General features: G+C 64.7%; 2 protein-coding genes across 4 annotated transcripts; one reads left to right on the top strand and one right to left on the bottom strand.

The window, feature by feature from the left end:
- Window positions 1-84: 84 nt before the first annotated feature.
- LOC130600798 (basic proline-rich protein-like) lies at window positions 85-918 on the bottom strand. The gene has a single exon (XM_057412399.1). It carries the CDS (start codon window positions 916-918, stop codon window positions 85-87), a length of 834 nt encoding a protein of 277 aa, XP_057268382.1.
- Window positions 345-8,528, top strand: TRPV4 (transient receptor potential cation channel subfamily V member 4). Of its 3 annotated transcripts, none has more exons than XM_057413091.1 (16): window positions 345-416; window positions 2,714-3,126; window positions 3,975-4,147; window positions 4,255-4,407; window positions 4,693-4,833; window positions 4,922-5,220; window positions 5,690-5,869; window positions 5,945-6,103; window positions 6,239-6,331; window positions 6,504-6,577; window positions 6,651-6,816; window positions 6,969-7,035; window positions 7,267-7,583; window positions 7,722-7,849; window positions 8,034-8,155; window positions 8,320-8,528. In XM_057413091.1, the coding sequence occupies exons 2-16, from the start codon at window positions 2,753-2,755 to the stop codon at window positions 8,460-8,462; spliced, it is 2,589 nt and encodes an 862-aa protein (XP_057269074.1). In that variant the 5' UTR covers window positions 345-416; window positions 2,714-2,752; the 3' UTR covers window positions 8,463-8,528. The 3 variants fall into 3 exon arrangements, with proteins under 3 accessions (XP_057269074.1, XP_057269064.1, XP_057269056.1); XM_057413081.1 differs by having other exon boundaries at window positions 367-471; XM_057413073.1 differs by lacking the exon at window positions 345-416 and adding an exon at window positions 2,428-2,614.
- The last annotated feature ends 4,074 nt before the right edge of the window (window positions 8,529-12,602 follow it).

The following is a 12,602-nucleotide window of genomic DNA, read 5'->3' as shown; positions in this document are numbered from 1 at the left end:
GGCCCCTCTGCCGGTGGCTGAAGCCAGGATTCCAGCCCCACACGGGGTGTGTGGGAGCACGCATTGCCTTATCCACCGACGGCCTCACGGTGCTGCCGACGGGATGTGATTGTTAATAAACACTGACGGTAACCTCAGCCTGGGTGGATGTTTGGGGGTGCTCTTTGAGGAGGGTGTTTTAGGGGGCTCTGCCTGGGGGGGGCTGTTTATGGGAGACCTTTTGGGGCTGCTCCATGTGGGGTTGTTCCTGGGGGGGGGTGGAATGAGGCTGTCCCGGGGCTGCTCCGGGCCGGTGCCCAGGGGTGGGCGGAGGCGGATCCGCTCTCGCGGGCGGGAGCAGGGGCCGGGGAGGAGCCGCTCTCCGGGACTGGCCCCGCGGCGACTGAGCGGCGCCGGAGCCTGCGGGACCCTGCGCGGTACGGGCCGGGAGCGGAGCGGAGCGGGGCGAGGCGCGGGGACCCGCGGTAACCGGTACGGGCGGCACCAGCGAGGGGGGCGGACGGGGCGCGGGGACCGGGGCAGGGCACGGGACGAGGTCAGGGCACGGGACCGGGGCAGGATGGAGCCCCGGGACAGCACAGGGACCGCATACTGATGGAGCCCCGGGGCAGGACACGGTACGGGGCAGGATGGAGCCCCAGGGCGAGGAGGGAGCTGCGGGCTGAGGTGAGCAAGGTGGGATGCAGCCCCATGGGCTCCCCCGGCCCCGCGGGGTCCTGATGAACTGGGGGTCCCGCGGGGGTTCCCCGCAGCTCCGACACGCACGGGCTGGACCACGGCGGGCTCTGGCCCAGGTGGGCACGGCCCCGCGGTGCCGTTCCCTTTGGGATGTGGTTGTTTCCCTCTGTATGAGCGTTCCCGGCGGCACCGGGTGTCCGCACGGTGCGGTTTCCGTGCTTTACTTTGAGGAGCTTCCATGTGGCGAAGTCTGACCCAGCACAGGGGCATCCTCCCTGCGCCCGGCCTGGGCAGACCCCTGCACATCCCAGTGTCGCTGCCCCCATGGTGGGCTGGAGCAGGGGACTAACTGGGGATACTGGGAGGTGACTTGGGGAGAGGTGGGAGCGCACGTGGGGCATGGGGGGGGGGCGGGTTTGTGTTGGATTCAGGGCGCAGGGTGAGCTGCGCCTTGACTCATTTGTTCCATGGGGTGAGGGAGTCTGAAAGCTGCAAACCCAAATAACGACCGAGCCAAACGAAACCCCATTGACGGCACCTTTCCTGGCAGCGGGGTCCCGGGAGCGCCCGGGTGACGACACTTCCCCAAGAGCCCGTTTCCGACGCAGGCTTCCTGCCCCGGTCACCGGTGGCAGTGACGGCTCCCGGCCCCACCAGCCCCTTGGCTTGTCCCCCTGCTTCTGCCCCATGTACCCATCAGCATCCCCACTGCTCCTCCCACTGATGTCCTTATCTGCTTCCAATAGGGAGCAGTGTCCTGTGCCGGTGACTCCCTGGGCTCTGGATCTGTGTCAGTTTGGGCTTTTCCCTAAAGCCATGCTGGGCCTGCCAAGGCTGGAAGGGTCAGGCACTCCATGCCCATGCACAGCCTTGAGGGTTGGCTTGGCAATTCCCTCTTCTCTGTTGTCCAAGGACACACTGGCCGTGCAAGGGGCAGTGTGTGCTCGGGGTCGGGCTGTGGGACCTGTGGGCTTTGGCAGGTGCTTGTGGAATGTCTTGCGGAGATGGTGATGGGAGGAAAGTCGGCAGAGAGGAGAAACCACGTCCGATCTGCGGCTTGTCCTGTGTCTCCTGGGGCTGCACCGTCCCCTTTGGGTGCCGCCATGGTGGCAGGGAGGAGGGAACCGCCGTCCCCCCATTCCCGCAGGGATCCCGGGCTGTTTGCAGCCCTCATCCCCGTGTCCACGGCAGCTACGGGACCCGCTGCCTGATTAGAGGCCCGTTCCGCAGCAGAGATCCGCGCCCGCCCGGCGGGGCCCTGCCTGCCCTTGTGGCTCCTCGGGCAGAAAATGACACGTTTCCAGGCTGCTTTTTCTGTCCCGGGACCCACGGGGAGGGCTCGGCTCCCCAGGGGCTGGAGCTGGGCTCAGCCTTAGCGCTGCTGTTGTGTGGGTGGAACACGGGGCTGGGGGAGAGCCTGGCTCACTCGTGTGCCCGTCCTGCCTGTGACAGGGCAGAGCAGGGCCGTGCGTGCCCCGGTGCTGTCCGCGCTGGGACCGTGCCTCTGCTGCAGCCCCGCTCCTCTCTGGGCAACCCAAACCCGTCATTTCTTGCCCTAACCGCTGTTCCTGCGCTCCAGCGGGCTCTGACCCCCCCCCGTGCCGTGTCTGTCCCCCTCCCCGCGCCCAGCGCTCACCGACCAGCCCCATCCCTGCCGCGGTGGCAGCTTCCCGCTGCCTTTGGGCGCTTCCCAAGGCGCGGGGTGTATCCCAGGAATGTTTTCTTTCCCTGGCGGCACACGGGAGCGCACAGGGTCTGCTCTGTGCCCTGTCCTGGGCTGCACCCAAGCCGACCGCAGCGGGGAGAGGCAGCGAGGCCGGGCTCGCCCTTGTCCATTCCGGCTGCGCTTTGAAGCCGGCAGCACCGCGGCCGGCGAGGGGTCCCCACTGCCGGGGGGTGCCGAGGGGAGCAGCCGGGACACCCCGACCGCCGCAGGGTGGGTGTGGGACCCGTTCCCGCTATGGGGCTGGGCAGCGCAGGGAGCGGGTGGGCGGTACAGAGGATTTGGGGGTGATGCGGTGTTTTCCTCTGCCAGGTCTCCTGCTCTCGTGCGGGTCACATCCATCCCTGCAGCATGGCAGACACCGAGGACCCTCTGCGCACCGCTGGTGATGCTGGGGACGGCGCAGGAGATGATGGGTCCCTCCAGAACGATTCCTTCCCACTCTCCTCCCTGGCCAACCTGTTCGAGAGCGAGGACGCCCAGTCCCCCCCGGAGGCAGCGCGGGGTCCCCCGGGCGCCGGGGATGGGAAGCAAAACCTCCGCATGAAATTCCACGGGGCCTTCCGTAAGGGCGCCCCGAAACCCATGGAGCTGCTGGAGGCCACCATCTACGAGTCCTCCGTGGTCCCCGCGCCCAAGAAAGCCCCCATGGACTCCCTGTTCGACTACGGCACCTACCGCCACCACCCCAGCGAGAACAAGCGCTGGCGCAGGAGGGTCGTGGAGTGAGTACGGGGATGCTACTGCTCCCCGGTGCCGACGGGCTGGGACGGGGCCGGGGAGGCAGCGTAGGGGGTACGATACACGGGGGGTATGGGGATGCCCATCGGCTGTGGATAGGAACAGGTCCCTCCATGGCTCTTTGAGGGGCGCTGTGGGCAGGGAGCAGCTCCCGGCCGGTCCCGGTCCCGGTGCTGCGGTGCCGGCAGCGTTGGCTCCGCTTCCCCCTCGCCGGCCCCGTGAAAGAGGCTCTGTGCGCGCCGCCGCTGCCGACCGGAGCGGGCGTCTGGCTCCGGGCATGAAAGGGCTTTTCAGGAGAGCCTCCGCCCTCCCCACGCCAGGAAACCGGAGCCGGGGGGGACCGCCCGCGGCCGGGCGCACAATGACCCCTCTGTGCCGGGCACCTGGGGCGGGGGCAGCCGGGATGGGGCAGCGGCTGCCCCTGCGCCGCGCTGGGCAGGGGTGGAGGTGGATGGAGGGGGCCGGGATGCCCGAGGTCCCCGCTGGCACGGCCACCCTCCGTCCTGCCCCCGTTCCCGGTGATCGCCGGTTACCCCCAGCCTGTCCCGCTGCTGCCAACTGCTCCAACCGGTCCGGCTTTGCACGTGGCACTGGAGCGCGGCCAAACCCGTGTCTGGTCACGGTTGGGGCCCAAAATGCAGCTCCAGGCGGGAGCTGGCAAAGTCCCCACCGGTCCCCATGGGTGATGCTGGGAGCACCGGGCTGCAGTGGGTGGGGAGGTCACCCCGTGGTGCCCGCACCCTTCCCCACCTCCGAGCATCCTCAGGCTCTTTGCAGAAGCAGGAAACTGAGGCAGTGGCTCCGATTCCCAGCACTGGCGTTTCTCCCACAGGAAGCAAGCTCCGGCTGTGAAGGGGCCGGCTCCCAACCCGCCCCCCGTCCTCAAGGTGTTCAACAGACCCATCCTCTTCGACATCGTGTCCCGGGGGTCCCCGGCGGGCCTGGACGGGCTCCTCTCCTTCCTCCTCACACACAAGAAGCGCCTCACGGATGAGGAGTTTCGAGGTGAGGACCTGGGCCCCCCGTGGTGGGTGGTGATCCCCTGGGATGTGGCCAGGGGTGCGGGTCTGGGCACCCCCATGTGCTGGGCTCTCAGCACCCTCTGCTCGCAGAGCCCTCCACGGGGAAGACCTGCCTGCCCAAGGCGCTGCTCAACCTGAGCGGCGGCAGGAACGACACCATCCCGCTGCTCCTCGACATCGCCGAGAAGACGGGCAACATGCGGGAGTTCATCAACTCGCCCTTCAGGGACGTCTACTACCGAGGTAGGGGGGCACGGGGCTGCTGTGGCCCTGCCTGGGCATGAGGACACCGGGGGCAGTGTGGGGACTGGAGCATAGGAGGATGGAGGATGCTGGGGAGGCTGGGGACCAGAGCAGCGGGTACCCTGATGAGGATGGAGAGCCCTGGATTGATTAGCAACCAGAGCAGTGAGGACCCTGAGGTGATGGAAGGCTCTAGGGGGCTGGAGCAACAGGTACCCCCGGAAGGCTGGGTATCCCGGGGGGATTCACGGGGCAAGACGGTGGCGATGGGTGCCCATGGCACAGGTCAGACAGCCCTGCACATCGCCATCGAGCGCCGCTGCAAGCACTACGTGGAGCTGCTGGTGGAGAAGGGAGCCGACGTGCATGCCCAAGCCCGCGGCCGCTTCTTCCAGCCCAAGGACGAGGGCGGCTACTTCTACTTTGGTGAGTGGGGAAGGAGCTGGTGCATCCCCAGGGGTGGTGTGGGTGTGCGTGTGTGTGGTTGGTGACACCAACAGCGGTATCCCCACAGGAGAGCTGCCGCTGTCGCTGGCCGCCTGCACCAACCAGCCCCACATCGTGCACTACCTGACGGAGAACGGGCACAAGCAGGCGGACCTGCGGCGCCAGGACTCCCGCGGCAACACGGTGCTGCACGCGCTGGTGGCCATCGCCGACAACACGCGCGACAACACCAAGTTCGTCACCAAGATGTACGACCTGCTCCTCGTCAAGTGCGCCAAGCTCTTCCCCGACACCAACCTGGAGACGCTGCTCAACAACGACGGCCTCTCCCCGCTCATGATGGCGGCGAAGACCGGCAAGATCGGGGTACGGTGACAGCCTCCCTCCGAGCTGAGCCCTGTCGCACTCAGTGCGTGCCCCTGCCGGAAGCGAGCAGCGCGGCTTCTCTCTGCGGGTGCTGTTGGAAACCTGGATGTGCGGCCTATTAACCCTAATTAACCCCTTATTCCATTCCATCCCTTCGCTAATTAACCCAGGCCCTTGGCACATCCTGTCCTTCCCCCTGTCTTGTCCTTGCGCTCCCGTGGTGTGGGCAGAGGGCTTACTAAAAATGCCAAAATCGGAGCATCCTCATGGGCTGCCTGCTGTGATGGTGGCTCTGCACCCAGGGCCATCCCAGCAGCACCCTGGACCCACTGGGGTGGCTTGGGATGCTCAGTAGTGGCAGGGGATGTGCCTGGCGTGGGATGGGAGGACAAGCGGGGTGCCCTGAGCAGCCGGGACGAGGCACAGGTCTGCCCATGGTGAGCGGTGCTCCCAGTGCTCCCTCCATCAGATCTTCCAGCACATCATCCGTCGGGAGATCACGGACGAGGATGCGCGGCATCTCTCACGGAAGTTCAAGGACTGGGCCTACGGCCCCGTCTACTCCTCCCTCTACGACCTCTCCTCGCTGGACACGTGCGGGGAGGAGGTGTCCGTGCTGGAGATCCTCGTCTACAACAGCAAGATTGAGGTGTGCAGGGGCCGGGGGGAGAATGGGGGGGACCGTGGGGCCGTGTCCTCACTGACAGCATCCCCGTGCCACCAGAACCGCCACGAGATGCTGGCCGTGGAGCCCATCAACGAGCTGCTGCGGGACAAGTGGCGCAAGTTCGGGGCCGTCTCCTTCTACATCAGCGTGGTCTCCTACCTCTGCGCCATGGTCATCTTCACCCTCGTCGCCTACTACCGCCCCATGGAAGGGCCCGTGAGTGCCACAGCGCCGGGGCTCAGCCCCATGGGCCGGCTCCTCCTGGCAGGGGGGGTTTGCTGGGTCTCTGTATCCAGCATCCTGCGCTGTTATGATGAAGCAGCTCTGCTCTGCTCTGTGCTCTCCCCACAGCCCCCCTACCCCTACACCACCACCGTGGACTACCTGCGCCTGGCGGGGGAGATCATCACCCTTCTCACCGGCATCCTCTTCTTCTTCACTAACGTCAGTGCCGTGATGGCCGAGCCCTCGTGGTCTCCATGCAAGGAGCAACCTGAGGGCGACAGCCCCGTGTCCCAAGGCGTCAGCCCCCACTGTGATGCCCCCTGGACACCAGGGCCCTGCCAAGCAGGGGTTTGCTCCCCCCGGCCCCTCCGACCTCTGCCTCTCTCCCCAGGTCAAAGATCTCTTCATGAAGAAGTGCCCAGGCGTGAACTCCTTCTTCATAGACGGCTCCTTCCAGCTGCTCTAGTACGTGGGGTACCCCTGGGCTTGCACAGGGCAGTAGCTGTCGGTGCAGGGTCTGATCCTGCTTCTCCTCCAGCTTCATCTACTCGGTGCTGGTGATCGTCACAGCGGGGCTGTACCTGGGGGGCATCGAGGCGTACCTGGCTGTCATGGTCTTCGCGCTGGTGCTGGGCTGGATGAATGCGCTGTACTTCACCCGGGGGCTCAAGCTGACGGGGACCTACAGCATCATGATCCAGAAGGTCTGGTGGGGTCAGGGGTCTTCTCCCTATAGATCAAAGGGAGGCTCCTCCATGCTTTCTTGGGGGTTTCTTGTGGCTCTCAGCCTGGCCATCCATGCTGCATGGGCTGTCAATGGTGCCACGCATCTCACTCCTCTCTCCATCACTTGCAGATCCTCTTCAAAGACCTTTTCCGCTTCCTCCTGGTCTACCTGCTCTTCATGATCGGATACGCATCAGGTGGGTGCCTGCGTGGTGAGCTGGGGCTCGGGGTAAGGACGAGCCCTTTGGCACAGCACAGCTTGACCAGGCAGGGGTCTGTGGAGCCCCTGCTCCATTCTACCTGCCTGCAGGGCTCAGCCTGTGCCTCCTCCTGTGATGGAGAGAGGCTCAGCCAGTGAGGGGTCCCATTGTGGACCCCGTCCTTGCTGCTGTCCCCATGGCCTCACCATCCCTATCGCTTCCCCCCAGCCCTGGTGTCCCTCCTCAACCCATGCCCCAGCAGCGAGTCCTGCAGCGAGGACCAGTCCAACTGCACGGTGCCCACCTACCCCTCGTGCCGCGACAGCCAGACCTTCAGCACCTTCCTGCTCGACCTCTTCAAGCTCACCATCGGCATGGGCGACCTGGAGATGCTCGAGAGCGCCAAGTACCCCGGCGTCTTCATCATCCTCCTCGTCACCTACATCATCCTCACCTTCGTGCTCCTCCTCAACATGCTCATCGCCCTCATGGGTGAGACCGTGGGCCAAGTCTCCAAGGAGAGCAAGCACATCTGGAAGCTGCAGGTACCACCTCAGAGCTGCTGGGCAAGGGCGGCCGCGCCACTGCAGCTCCCCAGGCTCCATCAGAGCAGCACTGCCTGGGCGAGGGACCCCGATGCATCCATCCTCCTGTGGCTGAGGGGTCCCTGCTGCTCCCGGCAGTGGGCTACCACCATCCTGGACATCGAGCGCTCCTTCCCGGTGTTCCTGCGGAAAGCCTTCCGCTCGGGAGAGATGGTCACGGTGGGGAAGTGCACAGATGGGACACCCGACCGCCGCTGGTGCTTCAGGTAAAGGCAGGAGCTGGGGACCAGGAGCAACCAAGCTTCTGGCGCTGCAGCCGGTGGCATTTTGGGGGCGCTGGGGATGCGTCTCTGTTTGCTGGGCAGTTGGTGCTAACCTGGACCCAGGCTGGTGGTGGGACGGCGCAGGGATGCAGGATTTGCAGCCCCTCTGGCTCTGACCTTCCCACAGGGTGGACGAGGTGAACTGGTCCCACTGGAACCAGAACCTGGGCATCATTAGCGAGGATCCAGGCAAGAGCGACACGTACCAGTACTACGGCTTCTCCCACACCGTGGGCCGGCTGCGGAGAGGTGAGCGCGGGCTGGGAGCATCCCTCGGGATGCTGCTTCCAGCCTCTTATGAGCCCCAGACCCCCATTTGCTTTGGGGGCCGGGTGCTGTGGGGCTGCCCACGGCGTGGGGAGCATTCCCAGGCTCCCGGCTCTGCCCCCCACATCCCCACATCTCCTTCCCAGATCGCTGGTCCACGGTGGTGCCGCGCGTGGTGGAGCTCAACAAGAGCTGCCAGCCCGAGGAGGTGGTGGTGCCGCTGGGGACAATGGGCACAGCGGAGGCACGGGAGCGGCGGCACGGCCAGGCCTCGGGCTCCCCGCTCTAGCACCACGGACCGGGCTGGATGGTGCTTGTCTGCTCCTCAGGGATTCGTGCTGGTGCCCAGCCCGGACTGGGGCGGGGGGGGGGGGTGGTCCTGGCCCTGCCCCGGCGGTGCTGGGGGGTCTCCGGCTCAGTGCCACCGCTGCGCTTTGCCACCGCGGCGCCGTTGGCTGTGCCATGCTGGGAGGCGCTGCCGCGGGCAGGGCCCCCTCCGACCCCCGATGGGGTTTGCCACAGGTTTTTGCACAAGGTTTATATGTTATTTATTAGGAATAAAGACTGAGCTGCCCCCGCTGCTCCTGCCGGCACCGAGGGACCCGCTGCAGGCGGGAGGCTGCTGCTCCCCATCGTGTGCCATGGAGCCGCCCAACGCACCGAGCTCCCGCTCCTCTGCCCCCAGGGCCGGAGCCTCCCTGCCCGCCTGGCCGGGCACCGCGATGGCACCGCAGGCAGGGCTGCACCGAGCACCGGGGGGGTCATGGCTGGCTGCAGCACCCGGTGTTGCCATCCCCGCTTGCCAGCACCGCGTTCAGCTGGAGGCGTGTGTGCAATGGCTGTGGGGCACGGGAACGGCGCGGGGCTATGGGGCAGGGCTGCGTTGCACCGCCGGGCTCGGGCCACTGGAGGGCAGCACACACCGAGCAATGCCCACCCCGCCGGGCAGCTCCGCGCTATGGGGGCGCAGGAGCAGGGGCAAACCGAGGGTGAGCTGGGCGCCCCGCGGTCTCCTCCTACCTCCTCGCCCCGTCCTCGGGTGGGGAGCAGCCCATGGGGTGCGGGTCTGCAGGGTGATGCTCCTGCTGATGGGCAGCGGTGAGGATGGGGTCTGGGGGATGCTCCCGATGGGCAGTGAGACCTGGGTGGGACGCGCCACATCCCATCCCACCCTACCCCATCTCATCTCATTCGATCCCCATCCCATCGCACCTCTAACTGCAGCGCTCCCTTTCTGCTCGCCTCCCTTCACAGCCAGCTGCCACCCCACAGTTTCCTTTTGCACTGGGACATGGGGTGGGTCTGAGGGACGGGTTTTGGGGGGGCACCAGGGTCACAGTGGCACAGTGCATGGTGGCAGAGAGCTTGGCCGGGGCCCTGGGGGCCGCCCAGCTCACTGAGCAAATGATACAGCAGAAAAGGGGACACTTCATCTGCAGGCTTGATTACTCGCCGTTAGCTCTAACTGCGCTGTCTCCGTTTAAATGTGATTTACATCTATGTCTCATATTGTAGTTTAAGTACTTCCCCAGGGGGAGGGAAGGAGGAAGTTTCATTATCACTACTTAGGAGAGGCTGAGGTTCCAGCTCTCGCTGTGTAATCGAATGAGGAGCTGAGCGGCTCCGCCTTCACCCCAGCTCGTGTTTGGAGATGATAAACTTGCTTTTACCCATCCCCAGTGGGTTTGTGATGACCAGCCCTGGACCGGCAGTGTGGGGTGACACAGGGAGCCCCAGTGGGGCTCTGCCCCACTCTATGGTCCTGGAGACGGGATTTTCCCAATGTAATTGGAAATGAACCGATTTCCCCCCTGCTGTGCAAATTCCAGCATCCCAATGACAAGGAGCTGCATGTGAGAGGGTTTAAAGCCATTGGGATGCAGAAAGAATGGATGTGGCTTGCCCAGTGCCCTGTGCCACCAGTCTGGACCCCTCAGTGGGGATGGGGGCACTGCAGCAACCTTTGGTGCTGCAGGGCTTGTGTTTGGTGCTTCTATCCCCTGCAAAGCCCTGCGTTATCACAGCTGTGTCTTCATATCACACCTGCTTCAGGGGAGAGGGCTGGAGCAGCTCTGCTCTGGAGCCAGGCTGAGAGAGCTGGGCTGGGGCAGCCTGGAGAAGAGAAGGCTCCTGAAGGGGAGACCTGAGAGCAGCTCCAGTGCCTGAAGGGGCTGCAGGAAAGCTGGAGAGGGGCTTGGGACAAGGGATGTAGGGACAGAACAAGGGGAATGGCTTTAACCTGCCAGGGGGGAGACTGAGCTGAGCTCTCAGGCAGAAGCTCTTCCCTGTGAGGGTGCTGAGGCGCTGGCACAGGGTGCCCAGAGAAGCTGTGGCTGCCCCATCCCTGGCAGTGCTCAAGGCCGGGTTGGACACAGGGGCTTGGAGCAAGCTGCTCCAGTGGAAGGGGTCCCTGCCCGTGGCAGGGGCTGGAGCTGGAGGAGCTTTAAGGTCCCTCCCAACCCAAACCATTATAGGATTCTGTGATTTAGGAGGTGAGGGCCCCCCCTGGGACTGAGGGTCCTGGTGATGCTGGGGCACAGCCCCCTCCCAGCCCTCTCCACCAGCCCTGACAAGCCCAGCACAGGGAAGAGCAGAGCGTGGAGTGCGGCAACAAATTCATTTCTAGATGAACCCGAAGCTCGGGTTGTGAAGCTGGAGTCAATCACAGCGAGGGATGCGCTGGCTCAAGTCCCCCTGCGGCCGCGCAGGTCACACCGCCTGGCTCTGCTCCTCGCGCTCCGTTCGACACCCGCCTGCTCCCCACCTGCCTTGGGAATCGCTGTTATTTACTAGGAAGGTGTTTGCAGGCCAGAAACGGCATCATGTCAATCAGAAATCGTTGCAAAGAGCATCGTGTGCCCTCAGAAATGGCATCCGGGGGCTACAGGTGGTGGTGGCTTTGCCCTGGGTGCCAGAATGCATCCTCATGCATCCCTACCCCATCTCCATCCATTTCGGGTCCCCACGGACTCACCTGTGGCAGCCCTGGGTGGAAGCAGTCCAAGAAGGCACCCATTCATTGTGCATTACACACGTGCAGCGTTCCTCCTCCAAGAGGGTTTACTGCTAAATAGCAACCCCCCGTGCCCCCCCATGGACCTGCAGGATGGATCTCACCATCCTCCAGCCCTGATTTATGGTGATGCGGGCAGCACGATGGAGGCAGTGCTAACGAATCCCTGCTCCGAGGGGCACCGGTAGCAGAGCAAAGTTTCTCCTGGCTCCTTGCACCTCTGCTTGGTTCCCCCCTTTGGTACCCCTCAACGCAGGGGGCAGCCCCATGGAGGGGCTGGGGCTGGCACCACCACCCCGTGCCCAGCACCACTGCTCCTTTTCATGTGGCATCTCTTTAACGACAAAGCTCTAAGTGTCCTCAGCCAGTCTAACGTGCCCGTGCAGGCAGGGAGCGTCTCCCACCCCCCAGCAACATCAGCCTCTGTGAAATTCCCCTTTTGTCCCCGTTTCTCTTTGTTCCCGGGTCGCTGTCACGCCGCTCGCTGCTGGTGACTGCTGACGGAGCCGTCCCCTCCCGGCAGCCCATCGATATCGGCGCAACCGTGCTTATGGCAAGGAAGACAAATGGAGCCGCATTCCGAGGCCATGGGGCAGCTCCAGGGGATGCCGTGTGCTCATCCCCATCCCTGTGCTCGGCAGGCCTGGAGGGAGCAGCACAGGAGCCAAAAAGAAGAATATCTGGAGTTTTGTTCCCAGCAAACCAGCCTCCGCATCCTGTTAGAGGCTCCCGGACCACGGCCATGCTGGGGTTTGGGTGTCCCCATGCAGAGGGCAGGAGCAGGCAGCACTGCCTGCATCCCTTGTGTGGGGTTCCACTGGGACCAGTCCACAGCAAGTGGTGGCCATGGGCAAGTGTGGGCAGGAACTGGTTTAAAAACCATCCTAATTCTTCAGGATAATTGGGAAATGAAGGGATCCTGTGCTGGGGTCGCAGGCAGCTGCAGGCAGGGTACGAGCAGGCAGCTGCCCTCAGCCCTCTTCCCACTGGGATAACGGCAGTGCCATATGTCACTGCTGCTGGACACGGAGCTGCGTCCTCCGCCCAGAGCTATTTGGGATTTAATACTATTATCCTAATGCAACCGGCTCATTGTTGGGGCTGGGAAGCTGCTGGTGGGGCAGAACGGAGCAGGGCAGGGGGGTGGGATGGGTTAGGGGAGAGCAGATCCCATCCGGAGACCCCCACCATGCCCAGGCACCAGGAAATGGCAGTGGATGGACGGGAGGGGAGATGCCATCACTGCACCGGTGGTGGCTGTGGGTACCGGGATGGGGATGCGATACTGCAGCCTCGGTGCCCATCACCTGGGCCTTGGTGCTGCGAGGGGTGAGCATCCCATGGGTGCACGTGGGGCCGAGGCCCTAATCCCTGGGGATTTGTCCCACGTGCGTGGCCGCCCTTTGGGTGCGAGGC

Source organism: Pezoporus wallicus, unplaced genomic scaffold (genome assembly GCF_028554395.1).
Source record: "Pezoporus wallicus isolate ANWC-B61680 ecotype Strahan unplaced genomic scaffold, APGP_CSIRO_Pwel_v1 contig_13850, whole genome shotgun sequence".
Taxonomy (NCBI): Eukaryota; Metazoa; Chordata; class Aves; order Psittaciformes; family Psittacidae; genus Pezoporus; species Pezoporus wallicus.
The sequence above is the reverse complement of the archived record's forward strand: the minus strand, read 5'-3'. Positions and strand labels throughout refer to the sequence as shown.